The sequence below is a fragment of the Pituophis catenifer genome, unplaced genomic scaffold (assembly GCF_029215685.1).
Source record: "Pituophis catenifer annectens isolate HBS135680 unplaced genomic scaffold, rPitCat1.0.hap2 SCAF_3, whole genome shotgun sequence".
Classification (NCBI taxonomy): domain Eukaryota; kingdom Metazoa; phylum Chordata; class Lepidosauria; order Squamata; family Colubridae; genus Pituophis; species Pituophis catenifer.
The window spans coordinates 160912940-160937311 of NW_027256883.1; the positions used below are offsets into that span (position 1 = coordinate 160912940).

General features: G+C 37.6%; 1 protein-coding gene across 1 annotated transcript in view; it reads right to left on the bottom strand.

The window, feature by feature from the left end:
- PTPRF (protein tyrosine phosphatase receptor type F) overlaps positions 1 to 17843 on the bottom strand; it is a 331301-nt gene extending 313458 nt beyond the window's left edge. The window contains exon 1 of the mRNA XM_070941423.1: positions 17762 to 17843. Within this exon, the coding sequence (XP_070797524.1) occupies positions 17762 to 17843 (82 nt within the window). The remainder of the gene's footprint in view (positions 1 to 17761) is intronic.
- Between the last annotated feature and the right edge of the window lie 6529 nt (positions 17844 to 24372).

Consider the following 24372-nt stretch of genomic DNA (forward strand, 5'->3'; position numbering starts at 1 on the left):
TGCCATACTAAGACATCAGTTTTTCCTCCCAACCCTCTTAGAGCAAGGCTGAAATTAATACAGATATAAGAGGCAAATGGACTTTGAAGAAGGAAGATAGAACAATATTGACTCTTTGGAATTTTGGTACTGTTGAAGTACCTGAGAATATCTACATATCTAGAAAAGTCAATAAACAAACAGATGCATCATCAAACAATTCAGTCAAGACACAAATAATCAGCTCTGTGGAGAAGTCTATAATGCTGGCAAAAGTGAAGGAAAGAGAAGACCAAGCAAGCAGCAAGGTAAATGGATTCAGTTACAGTGGTTTTGGTTACACCACAGAAAGACCTAAAGAACCAAGCTGGCTGCAGATAACCATGAAGACAATCAATCTATGTGGTTGCTAAGAGTAAACCAATTGCTTTTCAATATCTCTGGGCCTAGTGCTCTTTAACATCTTCATAAATGACTTAGATGAAGGGACTGAATCAAGTTTGATGATCTAGATATTTATATGATCTAGTGTTTCTTAAAGACAAACAGATATGGATAGATATAGTACAATATGTATTTTGAATAATTTATGATTTTTCAATTCTGGCCTTGATTGCATTGGTTTGAATAATTTGCTCTTGAGCAGCCAAAATAAAGTTTTCAGGGTTTGTTTATTTTTTTAATGTCTCAAGTATAAGCCATTGATGAGTGTTATCTTTATCCAATTTTCCACGATCTTCTGTGAAAATTGATCATGTAATGCTTTTCCTTGCCAGTACATTGTTTGTATTCTTATTATATTATTTTGATATTCATGTTTACTTTGCTATACTTACAATATGTTGCTTTCTGTACATTTGGTGTGCTAGTTCCTATATGTTTAGTAAGTTATTGTTGTTATTGCTACTATTACAACAAATTATCTAATTTATATCATGATGAGTTAGATTTGGTGCCAAGAGTTTTTTCTATACAACAGGCTATGAAGTACATTATGGGATCTCATCAGGGGTGAAATACAGCAGATTCTGGAGAACTGGTAGTGGAAATTTTGAGTAGTTCAGAGAACCAGCAAATACCATTTCTGGCTGGCCCCAGAGTGGGGTGGGAATGGAGATTTTGCAATATCCTTCCTCCAGGAGTGGGGAGAGAATGGAGATTTTGCAGTATCCCTTCCCTGCCACGCCCACCAAACCACACTAAGCCTACCAAGCCATGCCCACAGAACCGGTAGTAAAAAAAATTGGATTTCACCACTGGATCTCATCCTTAGACATCTCAGTGTTAGAAAGTAGGCTGTGCACTCTCTAGAAGGTGCCAGTTTGCCAAACTATGATAAACAGAAATTATGTGATGCTGAACAAAGGTGCATCAGTGTATCTTTCGGCAATGGAGAACATTCCTGTAAGTATTTAGGTGAATTCTGGTTTCTGTTTCCAAGGAATGGGCTGACTTTCAAATTTAGGTATGTTTTTTATAAGTATGGGAGAGAGAGCTATCCAAGTATAAGAACTGAAAATTGTCAGTTTTATAAAGATCTGTCACTACCTGCTTTGCATCGTTTCTGAATTATGCTTCCTGGTAAAAAAATATCAATATTCTAGTTTAAAAAACAAACAAACTAGGCAGCACTCAATTGAATGCTGCCTAGTTGCATGTTTTCAAATATGTGCAGTATATGTTTGATCCTCAGACTAAATGATACTTCTTAGGGTATTTTCACCCTTCTTTCTTTGAAACACCTACTAAATATTCCTTGACAGTTGAAAGTATTTTCAAATTCTGAGTTTAGACGACAAAGGAGACTATTTTGTAAGAGCATGTATTTCTACATTCTTCCTTATGAGCAAACCCCATAGTTTTATGCAAAACATTCACAGGAAAGAGGTGAAAATAACAACTGATGCCTAAAGATTACTATCGTAATACTGTTGCGCATTCAAAATGAATGCTTAAGTAATGTTTCTACCCCATCCTGAAATCCAGAAACACATAAGGTACATTGTTCCGTCTATTCATCTTTAAAGCTAAATTAAAAATGGAACAAAATGCAGATGTAACTTATTGACTATTATCTAACCATATACTATTAATCTATTAATATTCATTAAATTTAGCATATAAGCAATACTTTTTTTTTGCATTATTTGCTTCTTGACATGCTGCCTTACTGATATTCTGCTCTTCAAAAAGTTTTAACAAGTGGCAGCACCAGGTCAAATCTTTCTAGACTGGGCATCTAAATAGGTTGAGACCTGGTTAGGGGATTAATCAGGAAATACTAGGACCATAAACTAGAGTTAGAAATTAAAGAAATGTCCCAGAAGAAGCCAATGGAAAACCACTTTTATATTGTTGCCACCAGGCTCTGAGCAAAATTTACCACTACTGCTTCTTCCCAAAGAAGGCAGCATATATGCTAGATGGTGTCTAATGATACCACTTAATCTCATTGCTCTTAGTAGAAATGTTTGTAATTAGTTTTATAGGTAATCTTCAATTTACAACCACTATTGGAACTGAAGTTTTGGGTGATATGTTGGTGCAGTTGTACAATACCTCGTCACCATGTGACAATCTAATTTTATGACAATTTTTACAGTAATTGCTATGTGAATCATCACAGTTAAATAAATCACTTGCTTATTCAGCAAGTCATGTGGTTGTTAAGCAAATCCAGCTTTCCCAATGAATTTTCTTTTGCTGAAGACCAGCAACAAAGTCACAAATTGCAATCACATGACCACAGTATGTTGCAACTGATCATAAATATGAGTCAGTTGTCAAGCACCCAAGCTGCAATCAAGTGAGGTGGTGTACCAGTCATAAGTGCAAGTACAGGTAACAAATCACTTTTTTCTGAGGCTGTTGTAACTTCAAACCATCATTAAATGAACAGTTATAAGTAGAGGACTACTTGTATGGGTAAAGCTTTAGGAGAGAAAAATGCAACCATCCATGTTAAGAATGTAACACTAAAAAAGAAAATGGAAAAAAATTGATAAATGGAAGGGAATAGAATTCTAGTCAAGATAATCTCTCTGTACAGATATAAAATATTATTGTTACAAATGCCTAATTATGAAGATATTAGATGACACATTAAAAGAAATGATGATTAGAGCAAAACTATCAATAGTTTATCAAAAAAATTATATATGCACAGAGATGGATAAATTAACTTCTTTGATTAGGGAAAAGACATTTATTGGTGACTGGAAACCTCTTATGGGCTTTTTGTGTAAAAATGAAAAAAGTAAAGTTGTGATTTATGGCTTTGATGATTAGACAAGATAAATTGTAGAAAGAAGAGTTTAATGATGTAACTTTAGAGAGAAGTTAAAATATAACTGTACTTATAACTCTTTTGAAGAATGAAAGACACTCCCCCCCTATTTTTCTTAAATCTTTTTTTTCCTGCTTTTTTTTGCTTCTCCTTGATTTTTTCCTTTTTCTTTTTTCCCTTATGTTATATTGCTTTGAATTATATTTTTAGCTGTTTTTTTAAAAAAAGTTTCACTGCAAAATCTTATAAAAATAGTTTGTCAAAAGAAGATGGCATTTATCAGTAAGATAAATTTATCAGCATTCAATAAGAAATATTTGAAATATTCAATCAAAGATTTACTAGAGAGATAACATAAGAAATTTCAGAGTCAGTTTTGTGGGATATGATATTGCAGGGGTTTGTTAAAATTCAAGGCAATTCCATGTTCTTAATCTGAAATATGATTGATGTCTGAAGACTGAGGGTAATTCATTGTTATTTTCAGAAAGAAGTACTATGTGTTCAGTAGGATTTAACTTCTAATAAATGTGCATTACATTTATGCCTTACCTAATTGTATCTTTTTAAAATTCGCCCTTGCTTTTCCATGTAACTTCTATTGACTGCAATCAAATTAAGAAAAAAATGACACATATCCCCCAAACCACATATACACTAGCAAGCCAAGATTTTAAAGAATCCTAATTTACTGTGTTAATCACTGTAGTCAGCATGATCAATGGTAAAGGAAAATAGGAGTTGTAGTCCAAAACCTAAAGCACATCTGGTTCCCACCTCTAGTTTAGTTTATTATGCTAACAGAAAAGGCCAAGCATAATTAATCAGCCTATACTGATTAACATGCAGTTCGTTTGAGCAGTGGTCCCCAACCTTTGTGGTTTGACATCCTGACTGGGGAGAGGGGAACTGGGCAGCGCAAGCAGAGTGCCAATGCATGCACACACAACTCTTGCATGAGTTGTCGGACAGGGCGCATGTGTGCATCTCGACTTGTTTGAGTGGCGGGCCAGCACGTGTGCAAGCCTGCCGGCCTACCGCTTGTGCAAGTTAAGCTGTGTGCGTGCTCTGGCCAGCCACTCATGTGGCCCAAATCACTACTGGCCATGAGCTAGTAGTGGAGCCCAGCCCAGGGATTGGGGTCCCCTGATTTACTGAATACCAAGATTTTCCAGAATGCTGAGTGCTGTGTGGAAAATAATATATTGTGTATAGATGTGTATATGTATACATATATGCATGTATTATGTATTATGTATTTATGTATGTATGTACCTTCATATACCTTTGAATGTACGCATAATGTTGTATGAAAAACCTATACTATGATACAAAATATGAAGATAAAAAAAAATTGTTTTCAATTTTAGGAAAAATAAGGATAGGAGAATATTAACTATAGACAATTGATTTTTAAAAAGCAAGTATGATATTAAAGACTTTGAAGGATCAGTTTGCAAAATTATATTACACATTCAGTGGTATTAGTCAGCATATTAGCAACAATTTATCACTTACATATACTTTCCAAAGAACCAGCAACAACAGATAGTCCTTAATTTATGACAGCAATTGGGAATGGAATTTTCATCACTAAGCAACGTTATCACATAAAGCATGATTGCAGTGCTTAGCGAAAGCAATCCTGTTGTTGTCATTAACTAAATATCATGGTTGTTGGACCAATTTCTGCCAGCTTCGTACAACCAAAGTCAGCATGGAAGCTAGTAGAAAGTTGCAAGCCCTAGGCCTGCAGGCAGGTAAGTGGTTTCTGATGAGTGGAGAAGGATGAAAGGGTGTGTTCAAGAGATACTACACAGGTTGGAGAGGGTGCACAAGGATATATGAAAGGCACAGCATGGGTTGGGTGTGTGAGAGGCACCACATGGGTCCAAGAAAGTCTGTGAGGATATAAAGGATGCACAAGAGGCATTGTGTGGATTGGCAAGAGGCACCATGTGGGTTGGTGAGAATGTTGGAGGTGTGCAAGAGGTGTGAGGTTTGGGGAAGGTGTGCGTGTGGCCAGTGCAGGTGCAGAGGGGCTGGGGGGGGGTAAGGGTGTGCAGATAGGCAAAACTTACTTCAGCAACTTGTGATTTTCCCCCAGTGACTTTCTCAAATCTTCTAAATACTCACATTTTGGTCTGAGGCTAGCAGGGTATTGATAAAATAAATAAGAGCCTCGATAGAAAAGAAGTGACTAAAAGTACAACCAAGAACTACAGAAGACATTTTCAATTCCCACCTCAACTCCAACCCTTTTTGAAGCTTGAAGTTTACACAAGATTTTTCCTTGAGATTCCTGTTTAAAATGATTAACCAAGAATAAATGAACAAATGTTAATTACAATATGAAGGATTTTAGGATAGGAAGCTTAATTATGTAATTACATGTGATGCTCAAGCACATCAGTGATTAACACATGCAAATTCCTAATACAAGCTTATCCATGAAAACAGAAATTTCACAATGTAAACAAGAACAAAAACTATGCAATGCAAGAATAATTATTTGTCAGAAATGCAATCAATAACTCAATCAGCATGTGGCGCCAGCTAACATAATGAATGAATCACCCAAAATATAAATCCTAGGTGATACTAAATAAAATGACATGACGAGCCTTCCCTCTGGATAATAAAGCAGCAGAGCAAGAATTCTTACATTGCAATATTTCATTTGCATGCATTGTAATGGCATTACTACTATATTCCATTATATTAATCCCCCCTTTGAGCTATGTATACTCTGAAGACAGGCTAATAGTTGTGACTAAAAGCCCCCTGTTTACAGGGGATAACAGCAAGATTAAAAGAATGCACAGCTACATGTTAAATTTTATTTATTCATTTTTATCTTCAATTAACTTACTTGTTGAACGTTCTTAATATTTAAATTTTAAGGTCTCATGTTTTGCTCACTGAATGACATATATCAGAAAATATTATTGGAAAGTAGTAACAGAAAAAATAAACTATCAGTCAAGATTGATGAATTGTCATATGCAAGGTCTATTAAGGCTTTGGCAGCAGTAACGAGCATCTCTAATAGACATTCTTGTAAAGTTTGCAGCATTTTAATTGGATCCCAATAAGATATTAACATGAATGGATAAAAAGAATGTATGGATACAGGTAATCCCCGAGTTATGACAGTTCATTTAGTGACTGTTCAAAGTTAGGACGTAACCCCAAGTATTTACGACACAGTCAGAAATGACAAAAGTTGCAGCACCACGGCAGTCGTTCACGCTTACAAACGACTGCAGAGGCTCTGCAACATTTGCCCTGCCTATTCCTCCCACCCCAAACACTAGGTCTGTGGCTACTCATGATGCAAAGATCTAGTGAGCCTTCGGTTTCTTGGCGTACTTTGGTGCTTCAGCACACCACTCCTGGGCTCCTTTCTCATCAGCAAAGGCTTTTTGCAAAAATGACTGGAGCCTATAGGGACACAGTCTCTCATCCCTGTAGGCCTCTGCAAGCCTTTGCTCAAGGCACAACCGCTGCAGAGAGACTGGAGGGGAGAAAGCTCCATTGATCATCAGATCTAAGTAAGGTAAGTGACCCAGTCGGCAGGATGGTGGTGGTGGCGGTAAGCATGAGATATCTCAGTGGGTCAGGGAAAACACTAGCACCCCCCCATGGCCTTCCCCACCCTGAGACATCTCGTCCACTTAACGACTTGCACATTCAATTAGCGAATGAATGGGCGAAAGCAGGGAGTGATCACATTCAAGTTACGTGATTAACTCCTATGAATTTTTGTATTACAAATGTAATTGGCAGGCTCCATACTCTATTTTTCAATATTAGTGTAACTCTTGTCCTGCGGCAAGTTGTCTTGTGGTAAGTAGGCCATGGCGACTTGTCCCACAGCAAAGTGGTTGCATAAGTTGACCATGGTGAGTTGGCTGTGGCAAGTTGGCCACGGTGAGCTGTCGTAGACCCTAATGTTTTAGGATGTAAATTATGATTTGCTATGGGTTTCCTAAATGCAGTAACAAGGTTTTCTTTTTGTATTCAACAGTAGCTTAACATGATGTGCAAATGAAAGTCCTGGTCAGTTTGTGGTCTCCTAGTTTATTTGTTTGTGTTTCTGCCTTAAGTCTATAAGCAATCCATGAAGCAGGAAACTGCTGGTAAATTGTGGGTAAAAAAAGAAAAAACCAACCAGAAATGCAGACTACAAAGTAACTTGGCAGCTTGTAAGGCATTAACTATTTAGACAACATGGGTTAAAACAGCCAAGTAGCCAAGAATAAATTAGGACCACAGATCATGATTAAGGCTAAAAAATGTAAACTACTTTGTAGCTATCTGACCAAACCCAAGTGACACCTTAAAGCTAACTACAATATTTATTTACATTTAAACAACATGCCTTGTATTATTGTGCAAATGTGCTCTGATGTATTTTCTGGATTCTTCAGCAAGCCATTGTTGAAACAAACCTTGATTTAATCTGGAATTAGCTCATCAATAAACTGCAGAGAGTTCCTTTTGAAAGGACACAAATGTAATTGTGTTTGTTTATAAAGGAAAAGGGAAAACCTTTACTTAAACTTCAGCAATAACCACAGAGCAGAAACATTAAACTCTAAAAACAACCTTTGTGTGGAAGAAATTACATTTCTTATATAGAATACATAAACAAGGGTACATCAATTTTAGTAGCATTTAATGGAATTGTACAGAGTGTAGAACTATGAACTGCTTGATTTTCATGTATGAATTCTATGTATTCAACTTTAACAATATAAGGTACTATTAATTTTAACTCACTGTGTGCTCTTGAAAAATGGATTTCATGATATTCAATGAATCAGGGAGTCAGACAATAGCATTAACAGGTTATTAAGAATTAAAATGAGGGGGGGAATGAACAGTTTATTCTAAAAGCATTACAATGAGAATGGGTATTCACTGATTTAAAAGAAAATAAAAAGCACATATACATTAGATATCATAGTATAATCAAAACAATATATAAGGAAATAGAACATACACAATATGATAGTCCAATGAATTTATGAGTCTAATCTAAAATAAAAAGGGGAAAGCAAAGAAATAAAGTCCACTTATCAGTGTTCAAACCAAGGACTTTATCCTTGGCCATGCTTGATCATTTTAATTAGGACTGGGATATGTTTAGAAAGATGAAAGAAAAATTAGATAAAGAGCGCAAGAAGAGAGGATTTCCTCTTAATTCAGCAAGCTTCTCAAAACTCAAGACAAATAAGAAAATACATTCATCTTATGGATGAATCAGAACATTTTGAGAGATGAAGATTTTGAACAGTATCATGATATAATGGTTAGAGATCATAGTAGATGAGAAAGTTCAGGGCAAAAAGAAAACAGGAAGAGGGATAATGGCAGAAAGTGAACACTCTCAGGGGAAAAAATACTTACAGTTTAGGGACTTTCTATACCAAGTCAGGTTTGATATACTATGGGATGACTCAGCAGTGGTATGAACTGATCCATAAATGAATGATTTTAGCATGCTTTCTTCAGAAAAATGTGATCAAGAGGAACAGACAGCAGTAACTGGATGCTTGACTATTTCTGATGGCAGGATTCAGCCTTCCATACCAAGAGAAAAGATGCAATGAACTTGCTTTGTACACATCCAGGTGTACACTGATGCTATCTAGTTAAGTAATGAAACATCTACAAGCAAATAATCAAACTCAAGAAGTAATGAGGACTCCACAATTCAGCTCTGAGTTACATATATTTATTTTGTTCTGTTGGAACTTTCAAGTTTCCAAAAGTGGAAGAGAATGTAGGAGTCTGATCACACACATTCATCAACATGTTTCCATGCTACAGCGGCTGGTCCAAGAGAGAAAAGGCTGAAAAGGATTTTAATAAGCAGTTATAATATGCAAATCTTATCCAGAAATGTAAGGGTGGATGCTAAATAAAGTAGTCTGCAGACATACATCTTTATTACCTAATCAAGCCACAAAGACTTCAGCCATCCTGTTTTTGCAAGTTAGTATTCTTCTGCATGGTTGCTTCAGTTCTTTATCTTAAAAAAGCTTTAGCTACTTAAATATATTGTTGCTAGCTGCACTTGATCACTTGCAATTCAGAAATGTTAGTAAGCAAACATCATCCATCTTAATAAAACTGTTAGCATGCCTGCACACAGTTTAGGAAGATAAAGTATAAGGAAGTAGAATGGGATAAAGGAGTTCTTTAAAAAAAAAAAAAAAAAAGCTACCCTGTGTTAGTCACTTCTGAGCCTTTTCAAATAAACTATCACTGTTAGTGAAGTACTAGAAAAACCAATGAGTGAAAGAACTGCAATGAGTAATTAGTTTAAGTACAGAATGCTAGAGCTGTATTTAAAAATGTGTTATGTTTTCCCCCCAGATGCAAATTCTGAACACAGCTGCGTTCAACATGCTAGAAGTGACAAGTTACAAGGGTCACTTTATTCTGCTAGTTAAAACTCTGGTTGGCCTAGGGTTTCCAGGTCTGCTTCCAAAAAATAGCGGACAAGTGGGGGGGGTGTTAAGTAGTAAAAAAATTAAAAATTTTTTTACAATTAAATTATATATTTCCTTACAAACATTTTAACACGTATTAAAATACTCACTTCAAAACTTTACTTAAAATTCAAAACATCAAATATATTATAATAATATGTAAAATATTAAATTACATTTTACTTTGCTGTCGTGTGTATTTTTTATTTGACTGCGCAGCTTTGATCAATTCTTTGTGTTTAAGGAATAATTCTTTAATTTCAGTACAACATTGAGAAATATTAAAAAATATACAAAGTTCACTTCGAACTGATACAAGCAGTCGGTTGCGTTTGTCAGTCCACAAATTTCCCATGACGCTGAAAATTTGTTCAACATTTGCATTTGATACCGGAATTGATGCACAATACTGGAACAGTTTCAGTAAACTCGGAGCTGGCTCTTTCTTGAAAAAGTACATCCACTTATCAAGGGATGAATCGCCCTGCAGATGAACATAAACTTCTTCTAAGGCAGAAATATCATCGAAGAGAGTGTTGGGTGGAAGTTCTTCTCGCCATGGTGATAATAACCAGATGTTCGTCATTTCTTCTAAAGTTGGAGGATTATTGCTATCAATTAGATTGAAACAACTTACCGTCTCATATACTGAATCGATGAAATTATACCACTTTTCTAGGTACGCAATGGCTCTTTGATACACGTTGATGGCTTCTTTCTTGAACTTTGCACGACATTCTCAGGCAAATGTTTTTTACGTAAGGCAAATAAAACTTTCATTCCAAAAAACTGCTCATCGTATTTTTTTTTTTGCAAAGAATCACACAGCTTACACATGATAACGTGAAGATCACATGCAAGAATTTTCTTGCTTTCCAGCTTCAGTAGGGTGTCTTGCATTATTGACATGAAGAAGTGCGTGAAATATAAATACAATTCTGAAATTGTTGGTTCATTGTCCTTTGTGAGTTCATTTTCCTGATCCGAAATAAGGTTCCAGATAACCTTATGGCACTCATCAGATCCAAGAGAAATAAAATACGATTTTAGAGGTATCCAGTTTAAAAGAAGTCTTTCAACCGCTTTAAACAAACTTAACCAACGTGTTGGAACATGGCGTAAAACTTCATGGAATTCTGACTCGCAAAACTCAAAAAATGATTTCAACTCTTCTCATTTCTTCGCAGAATTCGAAAATTCGGCAAAAACCTTCAGCACTACATTTTCGATATCAAAAGATAACTGCTTTAATGCATTTTTTGCGCTGTTGTGTAAAATGTGATTATTGCAGTGAGCATTCGATCTTTGTCTCATTCTAACTTATGAAAAAAAAAGACAAAACGCGATTCTCCTATCCTTATTCTCTTAGACTGTACAGCTTTAGATTACGTACCATTTCATCATAAAGCTTTTGAATAAAAAAAATGTCCACTATTTTGTGAAAAAAAAATAGTGAACATAATGTGAAAAAAGTGGACTGTCCGCTCAAATAGTGCACACCTGGCAACCCTAGGCTGGCCTCCAGCAAAATTGGATGGCAGAAATATTGAGACTCTCAGAACATTTCACATGGCTATCAAGAAAACCCCAGATGTGTAGCTCAAAGGAAAAGGGAATCCAGAAATGACAAAATATTAAGAAAAAACAAATCAGCTTATTCGCTGGGAGCACAAAATCACAGCAATGTAAAGTGAAGACCTTACACCTTTCAAGGAAGAAATGCCCACCTACCTATATATATAAAAGTGAAATGCCACTCATGCATCATCACAAAATCTCCAGAACCGTAAAGCCTATAAACTTGAAATTTGGCAGTATGTTCCTCTTGGCTTCTAGTTGCTCACTAAGAAAGGATTTTTTCGAAATGACCATCAGACCATTAGTATTTCCTATATTATTATTAACACACTCTGATGCTAAGGAGTTCTACTCCTCCTCCCCACCTGAAAAGAAATCTGTTCCAAATGCATAACACAAGCAGAGGAGTTTCAGTTTCAGTTTTACTTTCACAGCAGCAAGCAGCTTTACTACAGAACAGTTGAGCTAAGCCACGCCCAGCCTCCTTCCTGTCTCCTTCTTGCTCACACAGCAAATACTGTTTCACTCTCCAAACAGCCCTCTGATGCTAAGGAGTTCTACTCTCCCTCCCCACCTGAAAAGAAATCTGTTCCAAATGCAAAACACAAGCAGAGGAAAGATATTTCAGTTTCAGTTTTACTTTCACAGCAGCAAGCAGGGGATAGGATGGGGAGGCTCCTATGAGGCAAGCCTGAGAGAGAGAAGGTGGATAGGATAGGAGAGGCTTCTGTGGGGCAAGCCTGAAGAAGAGAAGGGGATAGGATAGGGGAGGTTCTGTGGGGTAAGGCTGAGGGAGAGAAGTAGATAGGATAGAGGAGGCTTCTGTGGGGAAAGGCTGAGGGAGAGAAGGGGATAGGATAGGGGAGGCTTCTGTGGGGAAAGGCTGAAGGAGAGAAGGGGCAAGGAGAGGCCGATCATAACTACTCATAATTTTCAACCTGTAAGTGTTGATTTATCAAGCCCGATCACATAGTTTCGTAGCGGAGCACGGGTATTCAGCTAGTTGTGTATATACACATATACTGATAGTTAATACTTTCAATAAGAAGAGGTCATGTACACTCCAATAGCTGTAAGAGAAATGGGAATGCCTTCTGATTAGAAAAGCTGCTGCTATAATCTCTTGAAATGATGCTATTTATTACAGGTTTCCATTTGCTGGAATTAATTAAAGGCACATATCTGTATGTTGGAGAAGCTATTAGTTATAAGATTGAAAGACCCATGAAAGGGATAACCATATAAATCCCAGATTCATCAGTGCAAGTGTCAGACGACAGGACAGGTCCCCTTACTGAAAACATATCCCTGGTCTTTCAGTGAAGAAACACAGTTCCTCTCAAATGTCAATATGTCAAGTGTAGGTAATTGAGCATATCCTCTATTGGCTAACACCTCCATTTACTACTTTTGTTCTTCCATCAGACAAGGTGATTTCTGATCCCTGCCAGCCCCAGCCCCACCCCCATCTCTTTCCAAAGGCTTGGAAATTGTGTTTCAGATAAACTGAAACTCACCTGCCATGGAAACAGAGCTATGGCAGGTCATTCAGACCTAGCCTTGGCTAATGGAAGCCTTGCTCCAAACGCCAAACACAAAGCCTAATAAAAGGACTAAAATCATGCAACAGCCTCCCTGGGAAGAACTAATTTTCAGTTCCCCATTTTCAGAATTTTATTTTTTGCAGTGTTTGGGATTTTAGTACGAAATAGATTCCAGGAACCTGGTAAAAGCATTTTTTCTTTGACAACTGAAATTAACATTAAATGAAATCTGAAAGCTGCTTTCCATTGCACAGTAAAAAGCTGATAGAAGGGGAAAAACAGAGGTCACATAAAAGGGAAACAAGAAGAAGCAGACATCAGTGCAAGAAAATGTACAGCAATCATTCTGATTCACTTCTAAAAATACGGTTATCTTTACAAAACCAATGAAGAAGAAATTCAGTAAATAAATAAATGTCAAATTAGTCAAATTAACATATGTGCATTAAAAAGCCCAGAAATCACTCCTATTTTTGTTAGCACCAGCAAGTCTATGCCATCTCCACAGAAATGTTTGACTTATATGTTTTTTACAGCAGAGAAATCTGGACACTCCCTGCATTCAAATACTGAAAAGTGACTACTTTTAAGTCTATGTATAACCTAAGTGGAGGAAAACCTGTATTTTCTCATTTTTATTATAAACTCCTAAATGGCATTTCATTCATCTAAAAAGCTTCACTCTAGGCCCAGCTGACTACTTATCCAGAAGCTGGAGCATCAGCAGCTGCATAAAAATTGCCACTGCAACAATAAACAGGTTTTGAAGTGAGAAACCTAAGGCTATATGCTTTCAGATACATACAGCACAAATGCTCCATACATATCCTGCTGCATTATTAATTATGCTCCATTTCTACATATAATTATCTTACAAAGCCCAGGTCAATTATAGCTCTAATCTGTACCATCGCCTTAGAACAGAGGCATACAAAACATTTAGCAGATCTTAATTGGGTCTGACATTCCTATGGTACTTTTCTGTGACTTCAGAGCAGTAGGGGAAATGGCTGTGTATAAACTGAGGAGAAGGGTTATGTTCATAATTATACCTTCTCGGCTACAAGGAAATTACCTGAACGCAGTTTAAAAATATAAATGAAAGAAGTCATCGATAAGTCTTTCTCCTGACTCCATTTTTTGAGTAACCATTTTAATGCTATTCACCAGCATTCAGTTTCTCCACAAAATCAATAGGGACACCTGCATACATGGAGTTCACATGCCCATACCGGATCAGCACTTTACATTCCACTACTTTGATTTCTACCTGTTTCACTGACTTCAGGTAAAAATGAAATTGCCAATATTCAAGACTGCTATCATTTGTAGCTGATCTATTTGGCCAATTTGCTCTGAACAGTATCACTTTGTTATCATGAGTCCCAGTAAGAAGGTATAAGAAAAAATCTGTAATTTAGAGTCATTGCTCAAGTGCAAATCCATCCGTCACGTGCAACAAGGTCATTCATTAATTTGTATGCAATTAGAAGCAAGTATGTAAGATATTCTGGGTTCCAGCACTTAAATGTTTTGTGCATTTCTATGACCCTGTGCATAATCTGGGGCTTCTCCTGGACTCACAACTCCTGCTTGAAGAGCAGGTGATGGTTGCGGCCAGGACGGCCTTCACACAACTGAGACTTGTGTGCCAGTTACACCCTTTCCTGGACCGGCAATCCCTACTCACAGTCGTGCCCTAGTCACTTTCTGTCTTGACTATTGCAACGCGCTCTACATAGGGCTGCCCTTTAAAAGCATCCGGAAGGTCCAGTTGTGCAAAATACAACGGCCCACATGGTTTTGTGCAGACCCCGGTGTGCACACATATCATCTCTCCTGCGGGAGCTGCATTGGCTGCCAATTTACTTTCAGGTGCAATTCAAGGTGCTGGTTGTCACCTTTAAAGCCCTCCATGGCTTGGGACCAGGTTAACTGAGGAACCGTCTCTTGCTGGTCACATCTACCCGACCCATTAGAGTGGGGAGGAAGGGAATGTTGCGGGTCCCATCCCTGAGGGAGAGACACCTGGTGGGACCCAGAAGAAGGGCCTTCTCCGTGATGGCCCCCTCTCTCTGGAACATCATTCCCCCAGAGATTAAAACGGCTCCCACCCTAATTCTCTTCCAGAAGGTGCTGAAGATCTGGTTCTGCTAGCGGGCCTCAGGGACCCAGAGCAGGATTGAGCCTATTAAATGGTTTGAGTGATCGGCTGTTGCTGGGGCGGGAGGTGGGGGTCAGGGGTGATTTTATTACATTAATTTATTTGATTTTTTATGAGTTTTACTGTTTTTTAAATGTGGTTTTTTATATTCTGTAAACCGCCTTAAGTCGCCATGGGCGAATAGGCGGCAATATAAATCAAATAAATAAATAAATAAATCAAATAAATCAAATAAGTAAGTAGGTAAATAAGTAGTACACTAGGGACATTTTGCACTAAAACAGTCCTTAAATATTTAGCTTGTACTCCCTCAGACAGGTAGCAGAGTTATAGGGTCCCAGGTGGGCCCAAATAAAACACTATATGAAAGTCTGCTGAAAAATAGGTTATCTAAATAGTGGCCCTCCAGAATGATCACAGGGCAGTAGCGGATTTGGGGGCATTTTGAACAGTATAATCCTAAAAGACTCCCAAATTACTAGTTCCAAATATTTAAAGATTTTAATTTGCTCAATTTTATATCCATCCAGCTAAGTAGGCAGTTTAGAAATTTAGCAAACCCCAGGATCTTAATTTCAGAATAATTTATCTCTAATGTTTCATCTTGACAATAGTCAGATAAAGTGGACAGAGTTCATTTTAAACCAACTGGTGTATCAAGTAGCAACGCTGCATCATTCACACACAAAATATCACAATGTGTTTATTGGTTAGCTTTAGAGGGCGGTTTGCAAGGCTCTTTAACCTAATCACTACAGAGTTAATATACAAATTGTATAATAAGGGTGAAGGATGCACTCATGCTTAACCCCTCTGTGAATAGTGATTTCTCTGTTGTAATCTCCCTGGATATGGCAATGAATGTTTAATCTCGAATTTACTCAGCAGCAGGAGCAAGCATCTATCTACAATGGAATTTTAAAATTTGCATCAATCCTTGATCTAGGAACACATTCAAACACACACTTGAAATCAATGAACACAGCAAATAATGTGAATCCAACTTTTGGTATATATATATATTTTTCACCAAATGCAGTAAATGCAAGCTCGAAAGCAGGAGACTATAAGTTGTAGACCTGCCTTAGCTATAAAAGCCAGCTGGGTGACTTTGGGTAGGTCACTCTTTCTCATCCCAACTGATCTCACAGAGTTGTTGGGAAAATCGGAGGAGAAAGGGGTGTTGGATATTTTCCCCATCTTGAGATAGATGATAGATCGATAGATAGGACTGATATAGAGATTCATTCCATTACTAAACAATTCTCATCACGAGGATATACTTTCTTATATTAAGCCTACATTTCAATTATTTTCAGTACATCCCATTGGTCCTTATCCTGCTCTTAGTTTCAGCAAAGAAGAACTCTGCTTCCTCTTGTACCTGATAGCTTGGCAAGCTGAATGTATGTAGTTCCATTAACTGTTCTTCATAAGATTTGGTTTCCAAATCCTTTTTATCTTGGTAATGTTTATGAGAGTCTACTACTGTTCCTTTATGTCCATTTAAACTGCAGTGCCCAGAACTGGAGACTGTATTCCAAGTACAGAGTACAAAGTATTATTTTTCATGATCGAGAAGATGTAGTTATTTTGTTATACAAGTAAAGACTGCATTAGTCTTTCTGGTTGCTCCATGACATTGCCTGTTCACATTCATCTAGTCATCAGTCAGTCCTCCTCAATCCATGTCACACACATTGTCACTAAACAGAACTGTCCAATTCTGTATCTTTTGATTTTTCCTAATCAGATACATGTCATTATATTTGTTGCAGATGAACATCATAAAATATTATCATCTGATTCATATTAGTGGAGATTAGTGATTAGATGTTGTGGAAATTCCACAACATCTTCTGAGACTGAGCTATTGCATGAAATTCTGGTCATTATAAACATCTATAAATTAGTGCAATCCCCAATTTTCTCAGATCCTGTCAATAGTCTCAAAATCTTCCCTATTCTTAGGGGGCACATGCAGATTTTCTGTAGTTAGTCAAACACTGAATAGTAATTTAACTGTATATATAAATTGTATGTGTAGGTACATATATGTAAATATGCAGTTGGTATATGTATTCATATGCCATTCAGTGCATAAAGTAAAAGGCTTTAAGAACACATGTACTACTATATAAACCCAATTACTTACATGATTGGTGATTAAAATGTGCTTATAACCAATTTCCTAAACAGATAATGCAATATATAATTACCATTCAAAAGAAAAAGTGTTACTAAAATGTGTAAAGATTTCTATATTGTAGCTAACTATGAAAAAATATATTTTTTCTTTCTTTTCTTTCTCAAAGTCAATAAATCCTAAGTGGGAGCACAAAAACTATATAAAAGACAAGAATACACTGCATGTGAAAAATTTATAACATTACCAAGAAAAGAAACAACATTAACATTAAAGGAATGAAAACATGATATTGGGCAAAATATGCAATCAACAATTGTCCTGGTATCCATGCAGAACAATGCATGGACAATGCAATTTCAGCCATGAGCTGAAATTTAGTAATGAAAGACTATGAAGGAATTCAATATACTTATGGTAAGTTTATGATTTGTTTGCTAGCATCATACAAACAAAAATTGATGATTTACCTTTACATTCTATCATTTGAAAGCTAACATTTTATGAAACAATCTTACAATGATCCTAATCATAATATAGTTCCATCAGGAAATTACTTACTATCTGCCTCTGTTGACGACATCAAGGAGCACAAAATTGCTGCTACCACAACAAATGTTGAGATGCTGAAGTTAGGCTTCATATTCCAAAGTAGAAAAAGTGGTCAATACATCCAGTATCACACATGCAAATTTATTCCTGTAACCAAAGAAAAAACAAATTCATTACACTCTTAAAAAACTCCAGTTTTTGAAAAAGCTAGGGGCATTTCCCATTTCAACGAGAAGATGCCTTGTTCCATAGAACTTATGTTAACTGTAAATGTTGTCTATTTACTAGGCTTTGTAGGTCTTTTATAGTTCTTTATTTCAAGGTAACTACTACAGTTCACAACCACTGGCTTTTGTAATCGTTACAGATATTTTCAGATATGTTTTCTCATGTAGGTAGCAGGAATGGTATCCATGCTACTTCTCAAAAGTGAATGGAGATAGAGTATTTACAGATAGTTCTGGAGGATAAACTGCAATTTTTAAATCAATAGGAACAATGATATGTAAAGAAATGACAGAGAATTATACTGAAATCAAAGCAAATGATGTGCTGTTTAAATGTATTGCTCCCTACTATCATTTGTCCATAGTGAAAAGTATATGGCTCTCCAGTTTTCTCCTACACAACAAATAGTTTTGAGACGATTGAAAATCAATGAAATAATATGGCGAAGAGTACAATGTCTTTACCTGTGAGACTGAGCTCTGGAAAGTCATTTTATTTCTCCTATTAATTGTTTTAGAGATGAAAGAAGGTTTAATCATAGATCACTATATCATAGATATCTTTGTAAAATATGGTTCTTGCAAGTATGGCCAATTAACTATCTACTAGCAATATCTATCTTCAGATAATAATAATCAGATTTTGCACAGATTACAATCGAATCTTCAGCAGTAACATCTGAAATATACTTCCATATTTTATGACACCCTCATAAAATAAATTCAATTTTGATCTTCAGCCAAACAGATTTATGATTTTCTTTCAGCATCAAGATGGCTATAACATCTACTAAAAAACAACTAATGAACTGCAAGTTACCTAAATGTCATTCCCTAGTTCTGCTCTCTCAAACACCATTTATTGCTTTCTATGTGAGCTCTAGGAGTATGTGTTTTATTCAATTTAATTTAGAGATCTATCAACTACAGCTTTAATAGCAGATTAAAGTTTACCCTCCACAAATTAGTCAGTGGAGCTAAAATTGAAGACTATCATGCACGCCTCACAAATATTCTGGCACTTTCTTCCTTGTACTAAATTTAATTTAATATAACTTTTAAAGGATTCTGCCTTAATCAAGCGAAGTTTTTTTAACACACGGTAAGTTATGAACATTAGACCAACTATATATTTTTCCTCCACTGTTGGCTAGAAACTTCCATTTTGTTAACAGATTTTTTAAATTAAAACTGCATTCCCAAAGATAGAATGGATCCCTTGCCATTCAGCATCAACAATATTGGGCTAGATCAGGGGTTGGCAGCCTTAAACACTCAAAGAGCCATTTGGACCTGTTTCCCACAGAAAACACCACAAAACCTGGGTGGGCGTGGCCAACTTGACATCACTCACTCCCACCCAGTCACATGGCCTCCCAAGCCCCATCTGCCCTCACCTCACCCCTCACCTCCCAGCCACCTCTTGTCACACCTGGCCTCGCCTCGCCTCCCACCTCAAAATATCTATAGTTCTGTACAAATGTTGTTCTCCCTGCCCACCGTCTCTGTCTCTGATTCTGAGGCACCTCATCTCTAGCTGGGTCTCACTGCCCGACAGATTGCAGCAGGAAACGTCAGATGGCTACTTTATTAATATGGATTTTTATGTTTTACATCTATAGTTTTTATATAGTGCTATCTCATTGTTGCGTGCTACCCAGAGTCACCTTTGGTGAGCTGAGTGGCTATTTGGATTTGATAACTGCTTCTGCCTTGAGATATTGGCCTGACCCACGCCACAGCCGATGCCGCTGCTGTTGCCAGGGGCAAGTGGGGCAGGGTTGCATTGTGACTCCGCATCATAATGGGCTCCAGGAGGAGGGGACCTCGTCTCCCCCATTGTGAAGCACGCTAAATTTCACTGTGCTGCGCAAGGTGCTACAAAAACAGCAGGCAGGCCATGGAGGCAGCAACAGCTCCAAGCCCAAAGTGGGGGGAGGCGAGGGCTGCCTTGAGTGCAAATGTACCATGACAAAGGTGGAATGCTGTTGCTGTGCAAAGGCAAGTACAGGGGTACTTTGCTCCCGCTCTGGAATATGGAGCAAGTTTCCATCCCCACCGCTGCCCTTACCTTCTCAGGCCAGGCAAGGAGTAATTGAGATGGATGAGGTGAGGCCAGATAGTGATGGGATCAGCCTAGAGGGAGCCGCAGCAGAGGGCTGTGAGTTGCTGACCCCTGGACTAGATGGTTTGCTGGCTAAAGCAGTCTATTAAGTAATGTATCTTCTAAAAGCACAGTATGATATATTACAATGATAGTTGAGTTGTCATTCTGCTTTCAATTCTTCTGGAGTATCAATTATATAGAAAAATTAAAAATATAGTATCAATCAGAATTAATTCTCCTAATGTATTAAGGGAGCTATCATAGTTTAAAAAGTATTTAGTAACAAAAAAAAATATGCACACATTTGTTTGAAATTCTACCAACTTTTTGCTAAAGAAAAAGAAGCAATTGGATAGATTGGAGAACTTTGGAATCATTTAAAAAAACCTCACAAAGATGAAAATGGAAAAAATATGTAGAAACTATTTGTTTATTCAAACAAAGCAGAAGAAATAGAATTTACTATTTACACCTTGAATTACATAAATGTGACAGCATATACAATGTTGAATGAATTATTGAGTGAATAGATAAATTAGATAGATAGAAGTATGTGTTTGCTTAGTAATCAACCTTATGAGAATCTTTAAAATCAGCCTTCCATAACCTAGTGCCATTCAATTTTTCTATAAAATAATAATCCATCCAATTTGAGGATGATAGAAGTTATATTTCAAAACTATGAGAAACAGCAGATTGAAAATTATGTCTAATATGAAGACTTGAAGTATCTCTTTAAATGGTCCAGCCAATAAGTTACCCAACTGAGTAACAGGTAGAAAAACTAAATGTAATATCAGAAAAAAATGGAAGGAACAGAGTATTTGCACAAAGGTTAAAATACATAGCTCTTATCTTGCACACAGTGATGGATGGGATAGTTCAGCATGGCAATATGGGAAAAAAGAAAGGATAAGGATTGTTTTAGATGGTAAAATCAGAAGAAGATAGAGAATTATTGTGGCAATAGTGGTAGTAGTATCAACTACTTAAACCATTGCACAGTTTATTAGCTATATTAAAGCTGTATTTGATACACAAATCAGGCCTAGGTAACTTTGAAGATACTACCTATATATTATATTGTGTTGTGTTGCATAATTATGTATTATATTACATAACATTATGTCCATTCCATTATTACCAGACAAGTTCTCTTCACCAAATCTCAAATACACATTATTAATATTTTCTTCCTTTTTCTTGTTTTATTTGGAAACATATAGCATAATAAATAATAAAATAAGTAATTTCCAAAAAAAGTGATAGAATCAAAATTGCAATTCCACTCTCAATGAACTTATCACATATTCACTGGCCATAGTTGCTGGAAAACCAATACAACAGCAATATCTTAAGTGGGAATACAGCAATCCTGGCATGATGTTACTAGAGACCAGAAACATTGATATGAACATTAAATATATCAGAACCTCCCTTAAGAACTTCTCAAAATCTCCAAGCTATATCTGTAGATATTCTATTCAACAACTTAGGATATAAGTCATAATTTATATACCATATTTTTCGGAGTATAAGATGCACCTTTTTACCCCCCAAAAGGCGGTGAAAATCTGGGCGCGTCTTATACTCCGAATGAAGCCCCACCCACCTACTGGCCCCCACCCTTGGGAGGTTGTCAGCCTCCGTGCGTCGCATTTTCCGGTGGTTTCAGGCAGTGGGAATCCTCACGTGGCCAAAAATGAGCATCGCATTTTCAGTCTCCGCACGCTGGGAAATAGGTGGCAGAAACAGTTAGGGTGCTGCTTGGAAGGCGCGCAGCTGTGCGAATTGCATTGGGGAATCAGGGAGGAAAACGCCAGAAAACTCAATGTATGGAGGCAATGCTCCTGCGAAGTGGGTGCTTCTGTGTGAGAGGTGTAAGGCAAGGTGGCTCACTGCCCAGCCTGCCCCTTCTCCAGACAACCCAGGCTGAGGGCGGTCAGCTTCTGCTCCTGGCCCGGGAGACGGATCTGGCCAGGAGGGAAGAGAAAGTGAGACTGCCAAAAAGGAGGAGGAAGGTGTGTGGCTTTGCGAATTGCTTTGGGGAATTGGGGAGAAAAACGCTGGAAAACGTGATGCATGGAGGCAATGCTCCTCCCCAATTCCCCGAAGCAATTCGCAACTGCCCACCCTCCTCCTTTTCAGCAGTCTCACTTTCTCTTCCCTCCTGGCCAGATCTGTCTCCCGGGCCAGGAGCAGAACCTCAACCTGAGTAGTCTGGAGAAGGGGCAGACAGGGCGGCAAGCACCTTACCTTTTGCCTCTCCACGCAGAAGCATCTGCTTTGCAAGAGCATTGCTTCCATGCATCGCATTTTCCGGCGTTTTTCTCCCTAATTCTCCAATGCAATTTGCAGAGCCACGCACCCTCCTCCTTCTTGGTGGCTAAAGGGGAACAAGAAAACTCTGGGCATGTTGAGAAAGCGCACACTCCTGTTGCTGGAAGAAGGTCAAAGTTGGTTTCCCCCCTCTTACTTTCTTAAACTGAACTGCACTGCTTTTCTGACTTGTTGATAAATAATCCTGGGAGAAAGCAGCAGCCGGCGCTGATCCATTTCGGGTGGTCAAAATGCCAAGTGGCTGTGGGGAGCTGAGACATTTCTCCTTCACCCCCCCCCCCCAGCTGCTCAATGCAGTTCAGTTTAAGAGAACAAGGGGGAAGAAAACCAACCCCAACTACGGATAGAGTCCCTCTGGGCATGAAGACTGTTTGGGAGGAGAAGGTGGCTGAGGAGGGAGGAGTGTAGGCGCAAGGACAGGGGGTGGGGGTGGGGGAGACTGCAGGAGAAGCAGCCCATCTCACCTTCTTCCAGCAACAGGAGTATGTTCTCAACGTGCCCAGAGTTTTCTTCTTCCCCTTTAGCCACCGAGAACTCCGAGTTCTCCCAGGGTCTGCCTGGAAGCAGCTCCAGCAGTTCTGACGGCTGCCTTCACAACTTGTGCGAGGACTGGAGATCCCCACTCCCTATAGCAGCAGACTTCTCCTTAACCTCCTGAGATTTCTGCCCCCATGAAAATCATCCCCCACCCCACCTCACCCTACCTAGTCCAGTTAAATAGATAGGATTTGTTTAAAACTGATAAAAATATCTGTGCTACTCATTATCAAAATCCAAATGGAAGTGAGGATGCCGGTGATTCTGATTGCTGGTAGGCAGAGGCAGAATTCTTGTTCCCCATCAAAGACATAACAAACAGTAACAAATAATTATTGTTGCTCAAATGTTCCTGCATACAAACATGTTATAAAGAAACATGTTATTGCACTTTCTACCTCATAGCGTATTTCTACCATTGTTATCACTGTAACAATTCAAAGTGCATCAATATCAGGAAAAAGCAAGCATTCTGCCATGGAATGAGAGGAAAAATAGGAATTAAGCCTAATGAAGTTATACTAAGAAGTATCATTCATTGCTTACATGTGAACTGTTTATTCATCATGTAGGATCAAGGTGAGAGAGGCAGCTCTAGGACATTTTAAAGTATTGTTCCATAACAAAGCTTCTTCTTCTTTCTGCTAGAGCTGTGATTTTGTACCAATCAATCAACAAGCCCTCATGAGATTTCAGATTACTCCTATAAACACTTTGTGCATTTCAAATAAGGGGGCGTGATATGCAGAACAGTTGGGTGACAAAGAGAAACCTGTGGGTTTTTTATGCGCATTGTTGATGATGAGAAGATTTGGATGCACAAAGACAGGCATACTTTTTAGTCCAAGGTTTCAGTTGTTCAAAAATCCAACTCTTTCTAATGAACAAGTATATCTGCTGAACAAAAGTATTTTAATAAGACTCTTTTTACAGAGTTTTGAATAAATAGTCTTGAAGAGAGCCTCAGTATCACAGATACCATATCTTTCTTACAATAATATCTCTACGTTATTTGTGATGTATTTTATGAAAGAACTTTTCTGTATCTTTGAAAATACTAAAGTATTCATGGGTTTAGGAACAATGGAGGGACCTGAACTGTGTTTCATGTCAGACTATGGTTTTAAAAAAAGGAATGAAAGAAAGAAAGAATCATTATGGTTGTTACTTTATCTCTGAAGGCTAATGCAGTTAGGAGCATTTAATAGAAGTCCCCTAGAATGAAGTGGTGCCTCACTGACATAGTTTAGAATCTTGTAAATTGACTCTCTATAAAAAAATTAACTATTCAAATATTCTATATAATAAGCCACAGAGGGCCAAGGGGATATAAAATTTGATATAAGAAGTCAGAACTGTATGAAATAAACACTGTGACCACTTAATTCTTCTTTTTAATATATGTATTC